This window comes from Stomoxys calcitrans, chromosome 2, assembly GCF_963082655.1.
Source record: "Stomoxys calcitrans chromosome 2, idStoCalc2.1, whole genome shotgun sequence".
Classification (NCBI taxonomy): Eukaryota; Metazoa; Arthropoda; class Insecta; order Diptera; family Muscidae; genus Stomoxys; species Stomoxys calcitrans.
In genome coordinates, this window is record NC_081553.1 from 220,750,073 (window position 1) to 220,777,857 (window position 27,785).

The 27,785-nt window shown below is 32.4% G+C and overlaps 2 protein-coding genes across 2 annotated transcripts in view; one reads left to right on the forward strand and one right to left on the reverse strand.

Moving 5' to 3' along the window:
- The first annotated feature begins 1,302 nt into the window (after positions 1-1,302).
- The window catches only part of LOC106089212 (exocyst complex component 4), a 69,563-nt gene continuing 43,080 nt past the window's right edge, over positions 1,303-27,785 (forward strand). The window contains exon 1 of the mRNA XM_059361774.1: positions 1,303-1,693. Coding sequence (XP_059217757.1) covers positions 1,604-1,693 — 90 coding nt within the window. The 5' untranslated portion in view covers positions 1,303-1,603. The remainder of the gene's footprint in view (positions 1,694-27,785) is intronic.
- On the reverse strand, positions 13,120-20,518 carry LOC131995029 (uncharacterized). The gene is made up of 2 exons (XM_059362606.1): positions 19,953-20,518; positions 13,120-14,196 (listed from the first exon to the last, which is right to left on the reverse strand). Exon 2 carries the CDS (start codon positions 14,193-14,195, stop codon positions 13,332-13,334), a length of 864 nt encoding a protein of 287 aa, XP_059218589.1. The 5' UTR covers position 14,196; positions 19,953-20,518; the 3' UTR covers positions 13,120-13,331.

Consider the following 27,785-nt stretch of genomic DNA (forward strand, 5'->3'; position numbering starts at 1 on the left):
AAAATTTCTATTGTAATGAAATTTTTAATTAAAGTTTGGTTGTTGTCGTAGCCACATTTTCATGTGGTGATGGCGATCCTTGTCAAGATCCTGTAGGTGAGCAAGCTTGTTCCGGTCCAAAGGACCAATCGCTGCGGGAACAGGTTGGCCATTGGTTATTTAAAGTCGCAAATAACTCGCCTTGTCATATCGAGCATCATAGGCACTCAGTATTTGTGGAAGAGCCGGTGCCGCCCGGGCTTTCACTGAGACTCTCCGCTCGATACCGCTGATTGTTCCCGACTGCCATTGCAGCTACTCCATATGAAGCATTCCACTATCCGCAACCTGTGGACTCGCTGCTAAGCTTCTCGTGACAACAGTGAACACCACACAGACCGAACCTCATTGTTCTAGCCTGTGTGGTGCACATAGCTATCCCGTGTCGGAAATTAAATTAAAATTCGGTGAAATAAAATTGTTTATAAATAATCGATTGCAATCAAATTTCTATAAAAATCCAATTACAACCAAATTTTATATTAAAATTCGATTTCAATCGAGGTTTTATTAAATATACTCTAAAATGGATGGTGTATGAAATAAAATATTATTAGTCCCCCTTTTTTGAAAATTCGATAACAACAAAATTATTAATAAAAAATTCCATTGGAATCAAATTTTCTATGGAAATTCGAAGACTCATATTTTTCATAAAAATTAAATAAAAATCTATTTTTTTGTGAAAATATTCACAATGAGTCTAAATTTTTTTATAAAAAATTCGATTTACATAAAATTTTTTATGAAAAATCGATTAGAATCAAATGTTGTAAGAATTTGATTTAAAGGTTAAATATATTTTTTATTTTATTTTTCCCTTTTTTATATATATATTTTTTTGTCTGTTTGGCAACCCTTTACTGTTAACTGTAAGCGCAACAACATTTGCTAAAGCTCTTCTCTCCTAAACTTTGGCTTTGGCAAAGCGAAGCCAAAGCTCTCATTGCTCCTCTCTCTTTCTCTCTCTCTCTCTCTAACTCACTCTCTGTGTTGTTGTTTTTATTTTGCAAATGCGAAAAGCGGAAACAAAACATAGAAGGCAAAAGTTAATGTTTTCATGTTAACCCAATGGAGTGCGGTAGAATTCGTTTTGATTCTTCTCATGCTGTGCTGCTGCTGCTGTTGTTGCTATTGCTGTGACAGCCTCTGTCGCTGCTACCTTAACACTGAGGTATGGGTATAAGTGCCGAATGGCCATTTCTAGGCAAGTGAGTGAGCGTGTGTGTTTGTGTTTTGAAGTGAATGTTTGTTTTTGTTTTGTGGCACAGTTTTTCGCATTTTGCTACTGCGATGCTTCTCCATACTTTTTGGGGTCCTATTCTATGCAAGGGAAAAACATAACCATTCGACAAACGGTGTCAGTTACTCGTTAGACGTCGTCGTTCATAGTATTATCAACACCATCGAATTACTATTTCCAACAGCAGCAACATCAAGTAGTGTTTCTTGTGTGAATATACGGATAGAACTAAAGAAGTTTGACTTTCAACAAAATTGAGAGTTTTGTTTAAAAAAAAAAAAGTTTGAAAATTTAATTGGATTCGAATTCGAATTAACCGTTATGGAGAATCAAGAACAAGGAAGTAAATCCCCAACTCCCAACCAGACTCCGGTGACTGCATCCAGTCCCAATGCCCATGATAAGACAAATGTAAGTTCAGTATTTTAAGGCGCAATTTGCTGCTGTTCTTTTCTCTATATGGGCAAAAAGGCTCGCTCGGACCATAAGACAGACGACACACACAGAGGCCATTAAACTATAAAGGCATCATCATTATTGGCACTCTCGTTTTGAAGAGTGGGTGTGCTAGTGTGTGCATTTGTTCATGTGAGTAACAGTGCGGGTGTTTTGTTTTGCCTAAGCAGAAGTAGGAGATACACAAAGATATTCTAGGCATTTCAAAATATTTGTAATGCCCTTTTGCACATCACCATCACCACCACCACCATCATCATCATATTGAAAGTACAGTTAATCAAAGCTGCTCTAACAAAGGTCTAGGGACTTGGAATATACCAACATTCATAAATGTTGACCTTTTTTTGGGGGGGTTTTTATTTTCAAACAAAGTATTGGCAATAAAAATATGTGAATATCCAAAAGCTTGTTATATTTTAACTTTTCATTATTGCTTAAAAATTTAAATTGTTTACGCTGTTAAGTGCCATTGAAATGTTCCATTTTTCCCATTATGTACCTGTCAAGCCAATTTTTCATTTATTCAATAGTGTGTGATGCTTGGAAACCCGTCTATTTATAGCCTTTGTTCAAAGTTTTTCATATTTACCCTCATCACCAACTTTTGACGCCAGCTAAGGTTGAGTGCAGATAAAATTTATATCTTATTATTCCAAAGGGGTCTTTCAGTCGTAAAGTACTTTTCTTAATTAAGTGTGAATTCAGGGAAATGCTAATTATGGATTCTGGGAAGTTTACATAGAAATACATTTAGGGAGCAGAATTCTTAAAAACTGTAGCAAATTTTGAATTTTTTAAATGTTGAATTTAAAACTAATTCAAAGATTTTTTTTTATAAAATGGAAGAAAAATATATTTTAGGAGATAAATGAGTCGTAAAAAGGCAAATAACAAATAATAATGATAATTTTTCTATAGTTTATGAAAATCATTTTTTTTTGAAAATTTTAATAATAAAACATTTTTACACAAATGGGACAACGTCAAAATTCTCAAAATTCGACTACAATCTTTTATTTAAATTGTTTGCAAATTCGAAATAATATTCGGTTAATTCATTCACAAAAAGTTATTTTGGGTGTAATTTGTATGTCCCATTGTGCGTATGAGCATTATCATTTAATTATTGTTGTACATACGTAACCTTGGATAAATCTTCAAATGTTAAAAAAAAATCAGTTTCCAGTTTCACTATCCAGTTTTATTCTAGAAGTAAATTTTGCTAACATGCAATTTTTAAACATTTTATTTAAAAATTTTATTTCTGTTTTTTTTTTTTATTTTATTTTAAAAGAGAATATTATTTTATTTTTATTTCTAAACAAAACTTTTAATATTTTTAATATTGTCCAAATTTTATTTCTAAGAAAAACTTTTAATTTTTTTAATATTTTCAAAATTTTATTTCAAAAGAAAATGTTGTAAAAATTTTATTTCAATAGAAAATTTATAAAAAAATAACTCTGAAGTTGATTTTTTTATTAATCCAAAATTTTGTTGAACTTTTGTCAAAGGTTGCGTATGAGTAACAATAGTTGAATAATAATGTTCCACTGTGCGTATAAGCATTATTATTTCATTATTGCTACTCATACGCAACCTTTGACAAATCTTCAAAAGTTCAACAAAATTTTGGATTAATTAAAAAAATCAACTAAGAGTTATTTTTTATGATTTTATCATTATTTCTGAAGAATAATAAGAAATTAAATATTTCTTTTCTATTTTTTGTAAACCAATTAATTTCAAAAGATTATTTTTTTTTCAACACTTCATTGCTATGGAACATTTTTTCTATTTTTTTTTTATTGAAAATTTTGTCAAAATTATTTTTCTTTAGAAAGTGCTGTCAAATTTGTATTCCTATGGAAAGTTTTGTTATTCTTATTTCTTGAGAAAGTTTTTTTAAAACTTTAAAAAAAATTCCTAAAATTTGCCTATAGAAAATTTGTAAAAACTTTGGGTTGATATAAAAAAATTTCTCAAAATTTAATTTCTATCTATCTAAATTTGGACAAAATCTTATTTTTATAGAAAAAATTCCACGTTTTATTTCCATAGAAATAGACAAAATTTTAGTTCTGTAGAAATTTTGAGAATATTTAATGTTATAATTTTTTTTTTTCAAAATTTAATTTTATAAAATTTTTTTCTAATTTTTATGTCTGTAAAAATATTGTTAAAATTTAATTTGCACTTAACATTTTTGAGAGAAGTTTGCCCCTGTTCCTTAATGGAATGTTCACGGGCAGATTTGCTTTTGCAAACATTATTTCTCTAAAGAAATGTCAAAAGTTTGGGTGGTATAGAACAATTCCTTAAAATTTTATTTATATGTAAAATTTAGTCAAATTTTTCTTTCTATAGAAATTATTCAAAATTTTATGTCTTGAGAAAATTTTGTCAAATAATTGTAATTAATGGTTTATTTCTTTTCCCCTATCTTATTTTTCTCACTTGTGGATCACAATGGGTCAGACTGGCCTCTGAGTGAACTCACCTTGGTTGAAGTGTGCTTCCAACTCAATCTAATCTTACTTTTTTAATATTTTTTTTTAGAAAATTTTCTCCAATATATAAATTAGACAAAATGTATTTCTAAAGAAATTTGGAAAATGTTATCTCCAAGAAAAATCTTGGAGATAAGCCTCTGAGTGAACTCACCTTTGTTGAAGTGTGCTTCCAAATCAATCTAATGTTACTTTTTTAATATTTTTTTTATTTTTAGAAATTTTTCTCCAATAGATAATTTAGACAAAATGTATTTCTAAAGAAATTTGGAAAATGTTATCTCCGAGAAAAATCTTAGAAGATTTTTATGAACTTTGAAATAATAGTCATTCATTTTTAAAATTTCGATAACATTAAAATTATCGATAACAATAAAAATGATTGATAACAATAAAATTATCGATAACAATAAAATTATCGATAACAAATCAATGGAAATTAAATAAAATTGAAAACTCAATCTTACAATCACATATTCTATAAAAATTCGATTCCATTACAATTTTTATGAAAATTCAATTAAAATCAACTTTTTATGAAAATTCGATTAAAATTAGATTTGTTTTTTATGAAAATTCGATTACAATCAATTTTTTTTATGAAGGTTGGCTAATAACTAAATTTGGAAAGTAATAATCATAATCAATTTTTTCTATGAAAATTATGTTAATTCGATTACAATCAAGTTTTCTATAAAAAAAATCTTTTACAATCTAATTTTCCAGAGGAATTCGATTGGAATCAAATTTTTGATTAAAATCGATTAATTGTTTGCAACACCCAGAAGGAAGTGAGATAGACCCATTGATAAGTATACCCATTGATAAGTTGAATCACTTTCTGATTCGATTTAGCTATGTCTGCCTGTCTGTTTGTTTGTCTGTCTGTCTGTCCGTCTGTCCATGTTTATTTGTGCACAAAGTACAGGTCGCAGTTTTCATCCGATCGTCTTAAAATTTGGTACAGGCATGTTTTTCGACCTAGAGACGAAGCCTATTGAAATTGGAAAAAATCGGTTCAGATTTGGATCTAGCTTCCATATATGTGTTCGTCCGATTTGCGGTAATAATGCAATAAAATGGTCATTTGTTAACCGATTCTCTCGAAATTTGACAGGAAGGATTTTTTTATGACTCTCGACATTACTGGTGAATTTCATGGAAATCGGTTCAGATTTCGATATAGCTCTCATATGCATATATCGCCCGATTTTCAATCCTAGAGCCACTGCAAGCGCATTTATTGACCAATCTTCCTTAAACTTCGTACAACGCTTTGCTCGACGACTGTCACAGTATGTGAGAAGTTTGCTCGAAATCAGTTCAGATTTAAATATAGCTCCCATATATATGTTCGTCCGATTTGCAGTAATATTGCAATATAATGGTCTTTTGTTAACCGATTCTTTCAAAATTTGGCATTAAGGAGTTTCTTTTGACTCTCGACATTACTGGTGAATTTCATGGAAATCGGTTCAGTTTTAGATATAGCTCTCATATATATATATATCGCCCGATTTTAATTTCTGGAGTCACAGCAAGCGCATTTATTATTAATTTATATTTAATTTAATTTAATAAAATATTTTATTTTCAATAACTTTTTTAAACATAGTGTTTCTTCACCAAACCCCTTTTTGTGAACCTCTTCATTCTACGATGTACATGTACAAAAGTTAAACCAACCTAACCTAGCGAATAGCTTCAATGTTCCACTAGGCGTATGGGCATTATTATTTAAAAATGTTGTTCATACGCATCCATGGCCAAGCATTTGAATGTATAACAGTAACATGTACAATAGTACATACATGTTGATTATTAAGCAGTAATCCTAATTCTATACAGATGCCGGAAAAAATGTTACATTATTTCCCTTAAAAAAATGTTTCCAAAAGACCAAATCCATTACCGTCATAGCCATTGGCATTGTCATTTGCAGTTAGAGGCCAACATGGAAAATAAAATAAAATTTTGCTTAACCATATATCCCAATCAAGGATTGTTGATGCTATTAACACTTTGTCTAACTTGGAATAAATTCCAGCGGTACTTACCCAAGAACTTTTAGATGTTTTGTTTTCCTGCCTCAGTGGCCTTATTGCTGAAAACATGTGGCCCACACACACACACACACACTAAGAAAATGTTCTTTATTTCCCCAAAGTTTCAATTTCCATTTCCAGTTTATGAGCGGGCATTTTATGCTGCTCAGATTTGCTTGACTTGATTTTGACACATGCCTTAGGAAAAAGAGGGAATTGAGCCAGCAACCGCCACGAAAGAGTCAGCCTAGAGGAGTGTGGGGGCTTAGTGGCTTGCATTGGCCTTTCAACAATTGTTGGGCAATTTAATTAAAGATTGCCTTTCAAGAGACGAATGCGTATTTTATCCTTCACATATCCTAGGGGTATAATTTATTGTTTGTTTGCCAAATAACAAAATGTAGCAAAGAACCCTTCATCTTCTTGTTCATCATTTACTTGTTTTCGGCATCTAAAAACATAAAAAGTTACAAAACAAGAGAACTTACGCAAAAGTTTTTTTCCTAGTAACTTTTGAAGCAAAAAAAAAACCGGCGGAAAATGCTACCAAAAACAACAAAGAAAGGGAAACAAGTCAAGAAATATGATAAAACAACTGAATGGCTCCATATCCTGTACTGCTCCCCTGGCTACATTTCTATCGAATAGCAAAAGCAAGACATTGTTGTTTGTTCCTTATGCTACAAAGTTTTCGCTTGCTTCATATGAATTTTTCATGAATTCAATGTTTGCCCAACTGTATGCAAATATGAACCTGACCTAACTTGTCAGGACTTTTGCAGACAGCCAATGGTGGTATGTTGGTTCAATAAATTCATATAAGCATAAAGTTTCGCCTCAAAGTGTCACAAAGTCAGAGCAGCAAGACTATAATACTTTAAAAGGAAATTCAAATAGCTTGGAATTTCGTTATGAATAAAAATATGTGTGTCAAATAGCTCAGTTAATAAAGGAAATTCTTGGAAGGATAAAAATACTGCAAAGGTTAACATGAGCGAAAAGTAACAAAATAAGAAAAATTAAAATAAAAATATTTTAGTCGTTTAAAAAAATGTTTTCAGCTGATTAAATTGAATTTCAATATAAATTCGATTTTAATCGAATTTTTTATATAGTTTAAAAATTTTTAAAATTTTCATAGAAAATATTATTTTTTTTTAATTTTCATAGAAAATATGATTTCTTTTTAATTTTCATAGAAAATATGATTTTATCGAATTTTCATAGAAAATGTGATTTATCGAATTTTCATAGAAAATATGATTTATCGAATTTTCATAGAAAATATGATTTATCGAATTTTCATAGAAAATATGATTTTATTGAATTTTGGTAAAAAATTGTAAGTTTTATGGAGAATTTTTTTCCATTGAATTTTTTAAAAAAATTTCGTATTTATCGAATTAAAAAAAATTCGTATTTATCGAATTAAAAAAAATTTCGTATTTATCGAATTAAAAAAATTTCTTATTTATCGAACTTTAACAATAAAATTTTAATTTGATCAAATTTTCATAAAATTTTTTTGTAGAAATTTTGATTTTAAACGAAGTTTTAAGGACGAATTGTTTTCTATCGGATTTTAAAGAAAATTTGGTATTTATCGAACTAAAAACAAGTAAAAGCGTGCTAAGTTCGGCCGGGCCGAATCTTATATACCCTCCACCATGGATCGCATTTGTCGAGTTCTTTTCACGGCATCTCTTCTTAGGCAAAAAAGGATATAAGAAAAGATTTGCTTTGCTATTAGAGCGATATCAAGAAATGGTCCGGTTTGGACCACAATTAAATTATATGTTGGAGACCTGTGTAAAATGTCAGTCAATTCGAATAAGAATTGCGCCCTTTGGGGGCTCAAGAAGTAAAATAGAGAGATCGATTTATATGGGAGCTGTATCGGGCTATAGACCGATTCAGACCATAATAAACACGTATGTTGACGGTCATGAGAGAATCCGTCGTACAATATTTCAGGCAAATCGTATAATAATTGCGACCTCTATAGGTCAAGATCCCAGATCGGTTTATATGACAGCTATATCAGGTTATGAACCGATTTAAACCATTCTTGGCACAGATGTTGGATATCATGGCAAAATACGTCGTGCGAAATTTCATTCAAATCGTTTAAGAATTGCGCACTCTAGAGGCTCAAGAAGTCAAGACCCAAGATCAGTTTATATGTCAGCTATATAAGGTTATGGACCGATTTGAACCATACTTGGCGCAGTTGTTGGATATCATAACAAAACACGTCGGGCCAAAATTCATTCAAATCGGATAAGAATTGCGCCCTCCAGAGGCTCAAGAAGTCAAGACCCAAAATCGGTTTATATGGCAGCTATATCAGGTTATGAACCGATTTGAACCATACTTGGCACAGTTGTTGGATATTATAACAAAACACGTCGTGCCAAAATTCATTCAAATCGGATAAGAATTGCGCCCTCTAGAGGCTCAAGACGTCAAGACCCAAGATCGGTTTATATGACAGCTATATCAAAACATGGACCGATATGGCCCATTTACAATACCAACCGACCTACACTAATAAGAAGTATTTGTGCAAAATTTCAAGCGGCTAGCTTTACTCCTTCGGAAGTTAGCGTGCTTTCGACAGACAGACGGACTTACGGACGGACAGACGGACGGACATGGCTAGATCGACATAAAATGTCACGACGATCAAGAATATATATACTTTATGGGGTCTCAGACGAATATTTCGAGTAGTTACAAACAGAATGACGAAATTAGTATACCCCCCATCTTATGGTGGAGGGTATAAAAATCGATTTTTTTTATCGAAATTTAACAATATGACTTTAGTTTAATCAAATATTCGTAAAATATCAATTTTTGTGGAATTTTAATGGAAAATTAAGCTTTTTGTCTATTACTCATAAACAAATAAATTCGACTTTAATCGAATTTTCATAGAAAATATGATTTTATCGAATTTTTGTTGAAAATTTTATTTTTAACGAAGTTTTATAGAGAATTTGTTTTCCATCGAATTTTTTAAAAAATTTCGTATTTATCGAATTAAAAAAGAAAACGATTTTTATCGAACTTTAATAAAATTTAAATTTTATCAAAATTTCATAAAAAAATCAATTTTTGTGGAATTTCCAATGAAAATTAAAATTTGGCTTTTATTTATAGATACATTAATTCGATTTTAATCGAATTGTCATAGCAAATATGATTTTTATCAAATTTTTGTAGAAAATTGTATTTTAACGAAGTTTTAAGGAAGAATTGGTTTGCTATCGGATTTTTAAAGAAAATTTGGTATTTATCGAATTTTAAAAAATTGATTTTTTATGGAATTTTTATAGAAAATTTGCTTTTAAACGAAGTTTTAAGGACGAATTGATTTTCTTATGGATTTTTAAAAAAACTTTGGTATTTATCGAATTTAGAAAAAATCGATTAAAAAAATTTATTTCTATCGAATTTTTTAAGAAAATTTGGTGTTTATCGAATTTTAAAAGAAAATTTGGTATTTATCAAGTTTTTAAGAAAATTTGATTTTTTATTGATCTCTAGCAATAAAATTTTAATTTTATCCAACTTTCATAAGAAATTAATGTTTGTGGAATTTTCATAGAAAATTTGATTTGTATCGATTATTTTTTAAAGAATTTCTCTTTTATCGAATTTTTATAAAAAATCTAAATTCGTATCGATATTTCATACAAAATGTTTTTTTATCGTTTATTATTTTAATCGATTTTTAATCGAATCGAATTTTCATAGAAAATTTAATTGTAATCGAATTTTTGAAGAAAATAATATTTCTATTGAATTTTTTCAGAAAATTAGATTTTTATCGAAATTTTATAGATTAATAGAGAATAAAACTCTAAACGAATTTTTTGATAAATTGATTTTATTAAATTTGTCTCAACAAATGAAATAAAAAGGAATTTTTTATTTACGGAACTTAGATCTAAAGACTTTTGTAGAAAATTCTATTTGTATTAAAATTTTAATTTTTTTCAAATTTTCATAGAAAATTTTATTTTAATCGAATTTTCATGGCTCATTTGATTTTAAACCAATTTTCACTGAAAATTTCATGTTAATCTTGTATCGTATGCAAATTGCAAATTTTCCCATTAAGGAACTGGGGGAAACTTCTCACAAATCAATGAGTGCTGTCCGATTCAATTTTAAGCTCAATGATGAGGGACCTCATTGATTGGTTTTAATCGAATTTTCGTGGACAATTTGTTTTTCATCGAAGTTTCATAGAAAATGAGATTTTTATTAAGTTTTTATAGAAATATTGATCTTTACAGAATTTTTATAGAAAATTTGGTTAGAAATTCTGATTTTTATCGAATGTTCAAAGAAATTTTGATTTGTATCGAATGTTTATAGAAAATTTGTTTTTTTTTTTTATCGATTTCTCTAAAATATCGTTAAAATTTGATTTTTATAGAATTTTCAAAGCAAAAATGGTTTTTTTATCGAATTTTCATAGCAAATTTGAATTTTATTGAATTCTAATAAAATATTTGATTTTCATCAAGTTTTAATAAATTTTCTATAAAATATCGTAAAAAATTCATTTTTATGAAATACGATGTTTATCGAATGTTCATAAAAAATTTAATTTTCATCGAGTTTTAATTTCAAGTTTAATTTTTATCGATTTTTCTATAAAATATCGTAAAAGTTTAATTTTTATGGAATTTTCCTAACAAATATGATTTATATTGAATTTTCATGGACAATTTTATTGTTATCCAATTTTCATAGAAATTTTGATTTTTATCGGAATTTTCTTCAAAAAAATAATTCTTTATCGAATTTTCATAAAAATTTAGATTTTTGTCGAATTTTCTTGAAAATGTTATTAGAATTTTCATAATTTTTATTTTATTTTATTGAAAATTGTCATGTAATCGAGCCTTCACAGAAAATTTGCCATTCCCGTTTCTCCATGTATATCAAATAAATATTTTTAGGTTGAGGTTTCTACTACTTTTGCCTTCTTTTTCATAATTCATTAACTTTTATCTGTCATCTTTTTATTCTTTACATCCCATGTAACCCCAATTTGCCCATGGTATCCACCTGAAGAGGATTTCAAGCAAATACTTTACAAAATTAAAACTCCACAAAAATTCTAAATTCTCTTTAACCGAGAAATGTTTACAGTTAATGCCACAAAACTTTGTCCTCGTTCCTTTTTTGGCCATTGAATCTGCCTTTATTTTGTATTTTATTGGTTTAGGTGATGCCGCCACAGGCAAGGATAATGATGTGATGATGACGATGCTGTTTCTGTTGGTGATTATGTCGCTGTCGCTGTCACTGTCGTTGAGCCTGCAAAAAATTGGTCACAATGTCGTTGTCGTCTTAACACCCACCCGCGCACAACACCATGTTGGTTGTAGTTGTGCATTTTTTGTTACTCTTCTTCTTCTTCGATTATGGGGTTTTTGGGTTGAGCACAGTATTAAGAAGAGCCGTAGAGTACTTTTGAAAGATTGTGTTGTTGTTTTTTTTTGCCTTGCCGCTCTAGTGCTCTAGAAAATGCGGTTGATAACGTTCTTGCCAACAATGACGTTGGCGGCAGCCTTTTTTTACTTACTCTGGCTCTCCCTCTCCCACACTCTCATCTATGTGGTCATACATAAATTCCATCATTCATTTTTTTTGTTTGTTTGTTCGCTCGGTCGTTGCGCTTCATTCATGCCTTCACTGCTGCACAGTGTATTAAAAATTATGCTGCCACTCTTATGCGACTGACCTCATTGTTGGTTGGTTGGAAGGGGGTGTTTTGTTGTTGTTGTTTTTGTTGTCAGTAGTGCGAGTATAATGTTTCTTTCCCATTTATCGTTGAATGTGGCAAGTACAAAAGTTTTACTTTTCAAAGCTGTGTGTAATGAGTACAAATGGGCCAGTTCATTACGGGATTTTAGCCAGCAGCAGGTTTCCTCCTGCTAGCGTTTAAATAGTTTTTTTAGTCAGTATGTTTGCTTCTTAATTGTATTTAATATAGGTATTATGATTTATGGATCGAATTTTAAATTTGAGTGAATTTAAGAGAAAACACTTAAAAATAGCAAAACTTGTAAAAGTTGTTCGTAGGGAGTTTTGAGGAGTTTAAATTTTATAAGGGATAGCTGCAACGGCAGACGCGGACAATCAGCGATATCGAGCGGAGAGTCTCAGTGAGAGGCCGGGCGGCACCGGCTCTTGCACAATTACTGAGATCCTATGATGCTTGATATGACAAGGCTAGTTATTGGCACCTTTAAATAACCTCCACATGAAAATGTGGCTACAACAACAACACCACCGTGTTACAAGAAACTTCAAAAAAAGTGTTCATACAAAATTATCAAATTTTCTATGACAATTTGAAAATTCCATAAAAATCAAATTTTCTCTGAAAATTCGATAAATATCAAACAAAAATTTGCTTTAAAAACTCGATAATAATCAAAATTTCTATGTGTAGAATTTTTGGCTGAACTTAGGAATTAGAAACTGGCAAAAATTTGGATTTCCTAAAAGATGGTAGATTTGGTTAAATCTCGGAAATATATCCATTCAATGTCGGTGATATGGAATTAAAAAGCAGAAAGAAATACGAAAAACAAACGAAATCAGGTTTCAGTAAGCCACGAGGGAGAGTTCGGTTGCTTAGCCTTACCAAAATGGTTCCTCTTTAAGAAAACGTAGAAATTTATGGTTAAGTAGACGATGACTTTTAACTTTATTATTCGATGGTAACAAATTGAATGAACGAGAAATCACTCGGTGAGCTAATACCAAAGAACAAGTAGTAAACTTAACGCAACTACTTTTTAGCCTTATCTAAGATGAAAAGTGACATCTGGATATGAAAATTCATTTGACTTAACACTAAACGGCGAAGGTATGCGGCATAAACATTCCGGCCCCTCTTGCAGTAATGCAAATATTAAAAAGTTGCCTTATTTTCTAAAGGAATTCATAATAAATTGTATAATTCATATTTGATATTTCAAATGTTTATAATAAAATAGGCTACTAAGCTGAGCACGATCCAGACAAAACCCATCCAAATATAGTATTAGTTGCAACGGGAAGCCCGGCATTGCTTGGTAGAAGACCTGGTAGAATTATCTTGGCGTATAAGTCGGATCCAAAAACGATGTCGAATGGTCCACTTTGATAAAAATGGGGATCCGCCAACTTCATGTTTGGGAACTTGTCTGCAGTTGTTGCTGGAATTGATCTTTTTGGGGTGTCCATAGATATGCGATGGTTCACAGTCATCATGGTTTCTAATAACCTGTTGGTGATACATTTGGAATGGATCGCGACAGGGCAGATAGTTTCGCTGCCAAGAGTAGTAGTAGTTAGCCCAATTTTCTCTATCAATCGCTGTGAAATTTTGCTAATAGATGTGCATGGATCTATTACGGCTCTGACCGAGTGCTTTTTCTTGCCATGGAGTACATCTACCACGGCCGTTGGGAAAAGATTAGTTGTATGGGGACTGGTAAGTGTTTCAAGGCTCACGGCTTGAGATATGGTTGTTGTTGTTGGACGTTTATGTTGGGTTGTTGTTGAACGTTTGGGTTTTTGATAGTTATCCTTGGCTTCTGTTTTTTGGTTGTCGTGTTTCTCGGAGTGGATATGCAAATAGGAATGATGACTGCCTCCACAATGTTTGCATCCTAAGCTAGAAAAACATTTTCCGGATGAATGCGTATGGGCCAAGCAATTGGGACAGTAGTTATTAGCTATAACTGCATGCAAACGTTTATCGACGGTCATGCAGAGAAATTTCTGGCATTTTCGCAGCCCATGGTTGCCCTTACACAATCTGCAATTAAAGCTGAACTTGGTGCGACGTCCTTTGGACACTTTACATTTTATCGAAGGCATACTGAAATTAAATAAGGATATATTGTAATAAAATTTAGCAAGGAGGGAGGAGAACAATTTTCACTATCGGACGAGTGATTATACCCCTTGTCGTGACAATATCGGCCACTCTTACCAAATGGTCTTTCCCAGTATAAATTTTAGAAACTCTACCCAGTCTCCACTCATTTGGGGGTAAACAATCATCTCGAATAACGACCATAGAGCCAACTTCTAAGTTCTTCTGAGGGGTTTGCCATTTCATACGTTTATGAATTTCTTTGATATATTCATGTTTCCATCGGATGCTAAATTGTTGGCATAGAGCCCTTACTCGACGCCAACGGTTTAAAACGGAAAGATTGCCATCGGACTCCGATGGTTCGGCAATGGAGAGGATCGGACCACCGGTAAGAAAGTGACCAGGCGTCAATGCCAATAGGTCATTTGGATCCTCAGATACCGGAGAAATTGGCCTGGAATTTAAGCAGGCTTCAATTCGGGCTAGAATTGTAGCGAACTCTTCCAGAGTAAATTTATGATTGCCAGCCATTTTACGGAAATGTAGCTTAAAACTTTTTACCCCGGCTTCCCAGAGTCCTCCCATGTGAGGAGCTCCCGGGGGTATAAAGTGCCATGTTATACTCTGGTACGAAAAATTTGCGGATATTGAATCGCGGGAACAGCGAAGAAAATTCTGAGAGATTTCTTTAGAAGCGCCCACGAAGGTGGTACCATTGTCTGAATATAGATTACGTGGACACCCTCGTCGTGACACGAATCTGTGAAAGGAAGCTAGAAATGCTGCAGTGGAAAGGGAAGTAGTGAACTCGAGATGGATTGCTCTCGTGGCGAAGCAGACAAAGATACACACATATCCCTTTGTAGTTTTGCAAGAACGCCCTGTATATGCCTTTATCTCGAAGGGGCCTGCAAAGTCTAACCCCGTATTCGTAAAGGGGCGGGATAGTGTTGTCCGCTCTGGAGGAAGGGTTCCCATCAATTGCTTTTGCAACTTATGCTTAGCAATAACGCAAATCTTGCAATTGTGAACGGTAGATTTGATGAGATTCTTAGCTCTAGGCATCCAGAATTGGAGCCGTAGCATACGAAGCATCAGATTGTTTCCGCCATGTAATGTTATGGTATGAATGAAACGTAGTAAAAGCCTGGAAAACGTACTGTGGTATGGAAGTATAATCGGATATTTTTCGTCATAAGTTAAGCTTTCTGACCCAGCGATACGGCTACAAACCCGCATGAGACCATTCTTGTCTATAAAGGGATTGAGATTAGAAAGTGAACTAGAGGTGGGTATTAGCTCCTTCTGAGAAAGTTTGCGATATTCGTTTGGATATTGGTGCATTTGCGCCAACTTAATTATCGAATTTCTAGTCGTCTCGATGACATCTCCCTCAGAATGAATACTGTCATTTGAAGCCCTACTGCCCTTCAGACTGGCAATAAATCGGTACACGTATGACATTACTCGGAGCGCCCTTCCTAGGCAAGAAAATCGGTCAAGAAGGTCTTCGAAATTCGGAAAGTACGCGAAATTATTTTGAACTTGGCGAACCTCCATTAGAGTTTCGTCAATCTGGACCGAACTTGGTATTGGCCACAAACTTGGAGGAAGTTGCAACCATGGCGGTCCACACCACCATGTACAATTACCGGAAAGCTCTTTCGGATAAGCACCCCGAGAGGCAATGTCTGCAGGATTGTGTCTAGATTCCACATGGGACCAATTGTCCCCACTGATAATCTCGGAAATTTTGGAAACCCGATTGGCTATGAACGTTTTCCAAAGGAATGCAGGTTTCTTCAACCATGCTAGGACAATCATGGAATCCGACCAGCAAAAGATTTTCGTATTCGGAATAGGGAAAACCTGCATCAATGCCTCAATCGTCTCGGCAAGTAAAAGTGCGGCGCAAAGTTCTAGCCTTGGGATCGAAACGGTTTTCAAAGGAGATACCCTGGACTTTGCCACGAGTAAATAGGTATTTATATTGCCATTGGAATCGATGGTGCGTGAATAAATGGTAGCGGCATATGCCTTCTCGGAGGCGTCACAGAAGCCATGCAGTTGCACCTCGCAGTCGGGTGTGTATTGTACCCAACGGGAAATACGGAGGTCATTTATATCAGAATAATTGGCCAAGAAATCTAACCAATTAGTCAATAAATGTGTCGGAACTGGGCTGTCCCAGTCGGTATTGGAGGCCCATATATCTCGCATTAATAGTTTGGCTAGTACAATATATGGACAAAGCCAGCCAGCGGGATCAAACAGTTTAGATATCTCGGATAAAATGAACCTCTTAGTAGGCCTCTCATTAGGCCTGATGGCTTTGGCAGAAAAATAGAAATAATCATATCTGGCGTTCCACCTTACGCCCAAAGTTTTAGCCGTGCTATTGTCATTAAACTGTAGGAAATCTTCATTGAGTAAATGTTCCCTAGGAATGGAAGCAAGGAATTCGGATGAATTGGAGGTCCATTTCCTCAATGCGAATCCAGCGGATTCCAGGGCAGCAGTCAGTTCTGTCTGGACCTTAATGGCTGATGACACGTCATGGCCTCCTGCCATAACATCATCTACGTACATACACGACATTAAAACATGACTAGCTAGCGGATAAACATCCTTAATGTCAGTGGCTAGCTGTTGAATTGTACGAAGTGCGAGATATGGGGCGCAATTCAATCCAAACGTAACCGTTTGGAGCTCATATTCGTGGAGGTTGTCGTTTGGATCATCCCTAAAGATTATACGCTGGAAGGGTGTGTGGCTAGGATTAACGGAAATCTGGCGGTACATCTTTTCAATATCGCTGTTAAAGACGATTTTGTAAAAGCGCCATTGGAGAAGCAAACTAGTCAGGTCAAGTTGGAGGGACGGTCCGCAGTAAAGGACGTCGTTCAAGCTTACACCATTCGAAGTTGGATTCGAAGCATTGAAGACGACGCGGACCTTCGTAGTCACGCTGTCAGGGCGAACCACAGCATGATGTGGAAGGAAATATCTGGAATCATCTTGGGAAGGATTTGACGGAACCTCTTTCATATGGCCAAGTTCCAAGTATTCCTTGAGCACTTTGTCATATTGTACCTTCAGATCTGGTGTTCTAATCAAACGATTCTCGTTCCGAAAATATTGGGCCGTTACATTCCTCTTCGACGGACCTAGTCTCAAAGTATTTCCAAACTCTTTCTTGAATGGCAATGATACAACATATCGGCCCGTTGGGCCCCTTCGCGTGGACTCAGCAAAGTACTCTTCACAGTATTTGTCATCATCCGACATGTGTTTTCGTTTAGGAATATCTTCCATCTCAAAAAATTTGGATATCCTCTCATCGAGCGCTAACTCGTTAAAGTAGGAGACCGTTGTTCGAAAGGAGGAAATATTATCAGAAGCAACAGGCCCTGTCAAAATCCATCCGAACACTGTCTCTTGAGCCATCAGTGTTCCACAAACCTTGTGTCTTACCCCACCAAGCATTACCTGAGGAATTAAGTCTGCCCCGATCAGAATATCAATGTATGATGTTCGAAAGAAATCAGGATCCGCCAGACGAATGTCCGGTAAACGGGAAAACATGTCGCTATCAGCCGTAAAGGTGGGCAATGAAGATGTCAGTCGGGGAAGAACGATTGCGGAAGCATTTATGAAAATTCCGGAGTCTATGGGTGAACTTAAACATAAGTCGCATATTTTCTGTGAACATGCGGACACACACCCATTCAGCCCGGAGATCTGGGCGGATATCCTTTTGCTATTAAGTCGAAGAAGGTTGAAAAGGTGTTCAGAAATGAACGAAGCTTCTGAACCAGAATCGAATACAGCCCTTGCTTTAAATATCTCACCTCTATGAAGGATGTGAATAATTGCTGTACCAAGGAGAACCTTTCTGGATGTGGTAGCAGCACAAGACTGAATTGTCACACCGCTAGAAATTTGGGGCGTATCTTCGGATGTGGACTGTAGAACTGGTGTATTTGGAGCGGTGATACATTGGTTACCCGATTCAGTTCCTGTATTGCAAAGCAAGGTATTATGTCTTCGTTGACATTTCGAACAATTAAATGCACTTTTGCAATCTTTTACCACATGTCCCTTCGAAAAGCAATTCAAGCATAGCTTTATCTTCTTTATAAAAGCCAACTTGTCGTTGTAGCACATGCTTATAAACTTTGGGCACACTCGGATTGTATGTGATACGTCTGGACAAAGTTTACAAGGAGGAAGAGCTAAGCTGTTCTGATAAGAATTAACCCGTTTCTGACCGGATAGTTTGACATTAACTTTGGGAGGTTCGCTCGATTTAGAAGTGGAAGGCTGATCACTTAAATTTCGAACCGTCTCCAACGTTTGGTATCGGCTAGTGAGGAAGGAATCAAGGTCCTTCCAGGACGGACATTCTGTCTTGTTATTGACAGACTGCTCCCATAATGAAAGGGTATTTTCGGGAAGTCGAGTGCTACATAGGTAGACGAAAATAGGGTCCCAACTTTGTATCTCGATCTGGTAGAGTTTCAGAGCAGATAGTATGCTGTTGATGGAATTTTGAATCTCCTTTATGGAGTCTCCGGATTCGACAGATATTCTTTGAAGGCTAAACAAAACCTTCAGTTGGCTATTTATAAGCAACCTCCTGTTTTCATACCGAACTTGCAGAGCTTTCCAGGCAATATCAAAGCCCTCATTGGTCAATGGGGCTTTGCGGACAATATCCCTGGCTTCATCTCGCGTTTTATTATTCAAATGGAAAAGCTTTTCCACCGGTGAAAGCCTCGAATTCTTTATATAGATGGCCGTAAACAAGTCTCGGAAGGTCGGCCAAGCTAGATAATCTCCGTGAAAGAGCTCTGTGTCACACGGTGGTAAATGAACTGACGGATATTCATCTCGGACGGAAGATGTATTCATCGGAATTGGATTGGATATCGACGCCCGTTTGGATTCTATACAGGCACTTATCTTAGCTACAGAATCGACATATGTAGTGTAAGTGCTGTGGTACCGGGCTCGAATAGTCTCAAGATCAGCTTTGCTATTCTCGTCCGCAGAAGCCATTAGTTCCTGAACACTTTCCTCATACGTGGGTTTCATTCTCTGCCAAATATCTCGCAGTTCTTCCTTATGTACCTCCAAAGAGTAGACTGAAGAATTGTTGAGAGATTCTCCGCAAATATCGGCGTTGAAAATAATCAAAGCGTCAGATATTTGCGTAAACCTTGTCAAAGCGGACATTCTGACCACACAATAGTCCAAACCTCAGAATCTCAACGAACATATATATCAATATTAGAAAAATATCTGTAAACCCCGTTCAAAAAGAGTATAAGAAAATTAAATGTAAAACGAATGAATTCAAAACTTCGATCCAATCAACTTCCTGCCCTTTTGGAGCAAAAACAAAATTCAAAATATACTCCAAAATTTAACCTCAATTAGAAAAACATTTCATATGTGGGCAAACGCAATTGGATTGAAAATCGAAGACCACAAATGCAGCCATGTGGAATATTCTCACATAAGTTGTATCCGTACAATGGACTAGAAGGAAAATTTCGTTTATGGCAGGGTAATTCAATGGTAAATTTAATAATTTTTAAGAAAAAATGAACGAAAAAAATAGTCTACAAATGATGCAACTCGTATCGGAAATCCAAAAAAATTATCGTAGGAACAACAAAAACTAAAGACCATTCACGAATCTGATCTAATATAGTTTAGCTCGACTTCACTTTTATTATCTCACAAAATACCTGCATTAATCCCCAGAATTTGGTTCAAATTTGGTATTCTTCCTTGATGTTCTTTTCTCCTTCTGGGCCATGAACTTGGTGTAGGATTATAGAGGTTAAGGCTTCTTCACTGCCCTTAATGCCGTCTTCTAACTGATGGTGTCTTTATGATCCAGCCTCTTTTGGAATTCTTCCCAAAGTATATATCGCCAAAATACTTTTGTCTCTATGTTGTGTTCAACCAAAAATAAACACAAAAACTAAGGTCCTCTGACGTATCTCGTTCAGCAATGAAATTTACTCTTTATAGTCCGCAGTTTCAAAAATCGATAAATGTAGCAAGTAGCACTTTCTAACTTTTCTATATTTAATTCACACACGTTGCTTTGATCAACAATATCAGTAATGACAAATAGGGCGAACAAAGGCAAAATAATGACAGTATAAAAACGATGTAAGTGGATATGGCTTCCGACAACACACTGCCCTTTTGATATTTTACTTCTCCTTCAATTTTATGATCTGATTATCATGAATACATAAACGGTACCCATAATGGAGTGTTATAAATCCCTATGGAAGGGAACCTGTTTTAATAGTCAGCTGAATCAAAACAAAAACGAAACTGTGCTACCGCTGCTCACGACTGCTATATCAATTCGCTGTTGCTATCTATTATGGAGCAGTGCTGTAGCAGATCTTGACCAACGATTGACGCGTATGTCAACAAAACAGGCAAAAATTAGCATTGATATTCCCAATTAAAGTGCCGAATCAAATAGATTGAAGAGGAATGGGATTCTCACCACTGGGTATGTTAAATCGATGCCCAACAAAGAGATTGGAAGTTTATTTTCGCCTTACACAATGTACGAGCAATTGTACCAAATTATTGGAATATAAATGTTGTTGCTATCTAAGAGCACATATGTAGTCTCATTTAGATTTTTTTTTTTTTTTTCTTTTTTGGACTTCTATGTTAAATGCACCATTTAACACCTGTCTCCGCAGAAAAGGAACTTTGTGAGGAAAAACACGTTACGTAACTTCTGTCCCTCTACTTTTATACGAAAATAGTTTCTCATTAGCCGAACATACCTGGATTCGATTTTATTTCTGCTTAAACGAAATTGCAATTGTGGATGAAAAATTTCTTTTAGGCTTTCCAAATCCGGCTCGAAGGACCATGTAGAATATTTGGCTGAACTTAGGAATTAGAAACTGGCAAAAATTTGGATTTCCTAAAAGATGGTAGATTTGGTTAAATCTCGGAAATATATCCATTCAATGTCGGTGATATGGAATTAAAAAGCAGAAAGAAATACGAAAAACAAACGAAATCAGGTTTCAGTAAGCCACGAGGGAGAGTTCGGTTGCTTAGCCTTACCAAAATGGTTCCTCTTTAAGAAAACGTAGAAATTTATGGTTAAGTAGACGATGACTTTTAACTTTATTATTCGATGGTAACAAATTGAATGAACGAGAAATCACTCGGTGAGCTAATACCAAAGAACAAGTAGTAAACTTAACGCAACTACTTTTTAGCCTTATCTAAGATGAAAAGTGACATCTGGATATGAAAATTCATTTGACTTAACACTAAACGGCGAAGGTATGCGGCATAAACACTATGAAAATTCGATAAATATCAAATTTTCTATGAATTTCAATAAATATCTAATTTTCTTTGAAAATTCGATAAAAATCTAATTTTCTTTGAAAATTTGATAAAAATCTAATTTTCTTTGAAAATTCGATAAAAATATAATTTTCTATGAAAATTCGATAAATATCAAATTTTCTATGAAAATTCGATAAACATCAAATTTTCTATGACAATTCGATAAATATCAAATTTTCTATGAAAATTCGATAAATATAAAATTTCTATGAAAATTCGATAAATATCAAATTTTCTATGTAAATTCTAAAATGTAATTGTCTATAAAAATTGAGTCAGCAAATATTAAATTTTCTATGATATATCAGCAAATATCAAATTTTCTATGAAAATTCGATAAATGTCAATTTTCTATGAAAATTCGGTAAATAACAAATTTTCTATGAAAATTCGGTAAATAACAAATTTTCTATGAAAATTCGATAAATATTGAATTTTGTATGAACATTCGATAAATATCAAATTTTCTATACAAATTCGATTAAAAACAAATTTTCTATGAAAATTTGATAAATATCAGTTTTTCTCTGTAAATTCGATAAATATCAAATTTTCTATGAAAATTCGATAAAAAATCAAATTTTCTATGAAAATTTGATAAATATCAAATCTTTGATAAATATCAAATTTTTTATGAAAATTCGATAAATATAAATTTTTTATAAAAATTCGAATAAAATCAAATTTTCTACGAAAATCGATATATATCAAATTTTTTATGAAAATTGGATAAATATCAAATTTTCTAAAAAAATTCGATAAAAATCAAAATTTTACGAAAATTCGATAAAAGTCAAATTTTCTACGAAAATCGATATATTGGGTTGCCCAAAAAGTAATTGCGGATTTTTCATATAGTCGGCGTTGACAAAATTTTTCACTGCTTGTGACTCTGTAATTGCATTCTTTCTTTTGTCAGTTATCAGCTGTTACTTTTAGCTTGCTTTAGAAAAAAAGTGTAAAAAAAGTATATTTGATTAAAGTTCATTCTAAGTTTTATTAAAAATGCATTTACTTTCTTTTAAAAAATCCGCAATTACTTTTTGGGCAACCCAATATATCATATTTTTTATGAAAATTCGATAAATATCAAATTGTCTATGAAAATTCGATAAATATCAATTTTTTATGAAAATTCGATAAAAATCAAATTTTCTACGAAAATCGATATATATCAAATTATCTATTAAAATTCGATAAATATCAAATTGTCTATGAAAATTCGATAAATATCAAATTGTCTATGAAAATTCGATAAAATCAAATTTTCTATAAATCTAACTTTTTATAAAAATTCGTTAAAAAAAAATTGCTATAAAAATTCGATAAAAAGCTAATCTATAAAAATTGATTTAAATCGAGTTTTCTGTGAAAATTCGATAACAATTTTATTTTCTGTAAAAATTTTCCACAAAAATTCGATTAAAACAATTTCCTACACAAATTCGATTAAAATCAGTCGATTACTTCAAAGATAAAAATCAAATTTTTTATGATATTTTACTAATTACCAATTTTTTATAAAAATTCGATAAATATCAAATTTTCTTTAAATATAAAATTTTTCTGAAAATTAGATGAACAACAAATTTTTCACAAAAAAAATAGCAAAATTTTTAGATAAAAATCAAAATATTTTAGAAAATCGGTAGAAAATCAAATTTTCCACAAAAAATCAATAAAAATCAAAAATATATCAAAATATAAAATATATATCAAATTTTTGATAAAAATTCGATGAAAACCAATTTTTATGTGAAAATTCGATTAAAATTAAAAATTTGGATTTTGTCTCACAATATTAAAAATTATTTCCGAGAACATGTCAGTTCCGCTTTTCTTCTTTCTAAATAGACCCTAAGCCCAGTGATGCATTTATACTCGATATATCATCTACGTAACCTCGCCATCACTGACTGTTCGCCTTATGTTAAAATTCAAGTGACAGCAAGAGCAAATGGCGCTTTTTTATTAAATATAAGATAGGCCAACACTATTTAACCACCGTAACAAGAGTACAGAGCATACCCACTGACCAAGCATCAAAACATTAAGCTTTTCAGCTTAATGAACCACCAATACCATGATCGCTCGCTTGATGAGAACATACATATTAATATGATATCACTGTATCTGTAGTACAATGTAGTGAGATAGAGCATGTTAACACTTTGTTAGCACTGTATTGTGTAAGATAAAGAGCATGAGCATTACATCATGGTCTCTCGCATGTTGAGAAGACTAACGCTAACATTATCAATAACATAGATCTATGTGTTTGCATTATAATGTAGTAAGATGAGAAAATGAGCTTCTTAACAGAGGTTTTCAGTACTGTGTTATGGGTATCATAATAACAGTTACAACGCTGTTGATTAAGTGTGTGTGTGTGTGTATTTTAACATTGCTGAAATAATAATGACTTCATTGAAAGTAGAGAGAGAGAGTAGTAGAGAGTTTAAAAATGTTAACAGCAGTAATTTGGAGTAAGGAGAACTCTATCGTCCCATATCAACTAAAGTTAACAGCGTTGCAAACATTTAACCTAAATAAAGTTAACATAAAATCTGTAAATGTGTGATCAACATAACCGTTATCCTTACCACCAAAAAGAGGAAAGTAACGAAAATCAAACTTTACAGTAGAAGCCTTTTAATAAATTCACTTTAACATAAATACAAAAGAAATGCTAAATTTGCAAGTGGTATAAAATAATAACGGTTTGCAATATCGGTGTAGAGTTTATAGGGAAGTTGGGTATGTAAAAAAACAAGAATTCAACCACTTTCTCGCTTACTTGTTTTGGGTGGTAAGGACCCGATATAAAAAAGTTAAATACATATTGACATTAAAAAAATAAAATTATAACAGCCTTATTCAAAAAACTTTGTAAAGCCTTAATATAGGTTTATTTGACAATTATATAAAGGAAATATATATGTCAAACAAGGTCGTAAATACATGTATATAGCTTAGGTTAGGTTCAAAATAGGTTGCGGATATTAATCCGCCCCATGCCGCTATGGACATAAACCTTAGCCAGTAATCGGCTTGTTGTTGTTTAGTTAAATGTGTTTAAATAAATTCATATATTCAAGTTCCATAGTTTATATTTTTGCCCTTTAAGCTGTTTTATTTTGTAGTCACACCATGTAAGGTAAAGGTTATTTCTATTCAATGTTGAAACAAAACATAAACAATAGCTATGGTCAGTAAAGCCAAAAGCTTTACACTTTAAAATTGCATCTTATATTTCATTGTTCACTACATTCAATGCTAGGTTATTGCATGCTCTCTTATAGTCTTTATCAAGGAAGCAAGGCATTGGTTCGTGATGCCTATTTCGCTTTTATATGCTACGTGCAAAAATATGAATGCATTCTGTATTTTAAACAAAACCATATTTTCTGATGCATGTTGCAAAATCTTTTATAAGTGTAGGCGTGTATATGTTCATGTATGTATCCATGTATATGAGTTTGTTGATTTATTTTGTAATATGCACAGAGGTTACATAGACAAAGTTCATGTAAAGGACATTGTTCTAGAAAAACGAAATCTATGAACAGGGCTATGCTCTAACATTTCATAACAGAGATGTCGTAATGAGATTTTTTTATTTACAAAACCCATCACATTGGGTTGGGGGAAATATGCCAAATACGATTTATATAAACCCATAAATAGATATAACTGCCTTATAAGCCTTGCCCCATATACATATAACTTCTTTAGCTCCTTAATTGAAATTTTATTATATAGTAAATTTATTTTTATTTTAATAAGTAAATATTTTTATATATTTTTTTAATATATTCTATTTTTTTTTTTTGCTTTTTCTTTATTATTTTTTTACATTTTTAATTTGTTTTTATTTCTATTGAAATTGGAAAAAATCGGTTCAGATTTGGATATATATATATACAATATGTTTGTCCATATTGCAGTAATAATGCAATAAAATGGTTACTTGTTAACCAATTCTCTCGAAATTTGGCGGTAAGGATTTTCTCTCGACTCTCGACATTACTGGTGATTTTCATAGAAATCGGTTCAGATTTAGATATAGCTCTCATATATATATATACCGCCGATTTTCACTCCTGGAGCCAAAGCAAGCCCATTTATTGACCAACATTGCCAAAATTTTGTACAATGATTTCCTCGACAACTACCACAATATCCGAGAAGTTTGCTCAAAATCGGTTCAGATCTAGATATAGCGCCCATATATATGTTCGTCCGATTTTGAGAAATATTGCAAAAAAGTGCCAAATTTCCAAAGAATCGATTAACAATTCTTTGGAAATTTGGCAGGGAGGATTTTCTTATGACTCTTAATATTACAGGTGAATTTCATAAAAATCGGTTCAGATTAATATATGGCTGTCATGTATGTATAACACTCGATTTTTACTTCTGGAGCCACTGCAAGCGTTTTTTTTTACTAATCTTGCCAAAATTGTGCACAACGCTTTCCTTGATGTCTACAATAATGTCTAAGAAGTTTGATTAAAACCGGTTCAGATAAAGATGTAGCTCCCACATATATAAATTCGTCAGATTTTGGGTAATATGCAATAATGTTGTCATTTGTTAACCGTAGTTATTAAAGTTTGAACATATTTGCTTTGCTCGAAATTTGATGCGGGTTGTTTAACAACCCATATAAAAAGATGCACCGAGATCCATAAAAATGGATTCCGAATTGAATATATCTGCTACTTTGTACTAATAGGGTTCGTGTAGGGTATTATACAGTCGGCATCGCCCGACTTTTGCCTTTCCTTAGTGGTTTAAATTTGTTTCTTTTTTAAGTTTTCCTTTTTGATTTTCTTTTCTCATTTCTTTAATTTTGCTTTAGTTATTATTAATTTTTTTTTATTTATTATATTCTTCCTATTTTTTTTTGTCTGGTTTTTTTGTATTCAAAATATTTTTGGTGTTATTATTTATTTTTTATTTATTCATTTTTGTACTTTAAATAGATATTCCTTTGTCCTTTCCAACTATTACTAAAGACTTTATTTCTATTTTCTAATTTGGCATCTCTAATTAACTTCATCTCTGTAAAAACATTTTTTATTGTTTTCTGTTTTTAATTTATTTTTTAATAATTTTTTTCTATTATAAATATGTCTATGTGTTTTAATTTGTTAATATTTTTGTTTTTTTATTCTATTTTATCATTTAAATAGATATTCCTTTGTCCTTTCCAACTATTACCAAAGGCTTTATTTTTATTTTCTAATTTTGCATCTCTAATTAACTACATCTCTGTAAAAACAGCTTATATATTTTTTATTGTTTTCTGTTTTTAATTTATTTTTTAATAATTTTTTCTATTTTAAATATGTCTATGTGTTTTGATTTTTTTATTTTATTTTTTTTATTCTATTTTATCATTAAATAGACACTCTTTTGTCCTTTTCAACTATTACCAAAGGCTTTATTTTTATTTTCTAATTTGGCATCTCTTATTAACTACATCTCTGTAAAAACAGTTTATATTTTTTTCATTTTTTTTTTCTGTTTTAAATTTATTTTTTAATAATTTTTTTTTCTATTTTAAATATGTCTATGTGTTTTGATTTTTTGTTATTTTATTTTTTTATTCTATTTTATCATTAAATAGACATTCCTTTTTCCTTTCTAACTATTGCCGAAGGCTTTATTTCTATTTTCGAAGTTGGCATCTCTAATTAACTACATCTCTTGTAACTACATTCTGTATAAAAAATTTTTATAAATGTTTTTTTCTGCTTTTTATTTATTTTTTAATCATTTATTTTTCCATTTTAATTATGTTTTGTATTTTTATTTATTTTTTATTATTTTGTTTAAATTGACATTTCTTTGTCCTTTCCAACTATTACCTTTATTTCTTTTATTTCTATTTTCTAAGTTGGCATCTCTAATTAACTACATCTCTAGTAACAAAAATTTCTTTATATACATCACTTTACCCTTCTTCCACTCTCTCTGTTTCTCAATCTTACCATGGCGTTGTGAACATTTTGTCATAGTGATGAGATTTAATCTCAAACTTCATAATACTTGACAACACCACCATACAAACATACATACATTTGCATACACGTGGGCATGCTGCACACATACGGTTTATATTGATTCAATGCACACATATGTGTCTGAGAGCACTTTTAATTTCA

Bases quoted from the DNA above. Each gene is read 5' to 3' on its own strand.
- LOC131995029 (XM_059362606.1), bottom strand. From the start codon at position 14,195: ATGCCTTCGATAAAATGTAAAGTGTCCAAAGGACGTCGCACCAAGTTC.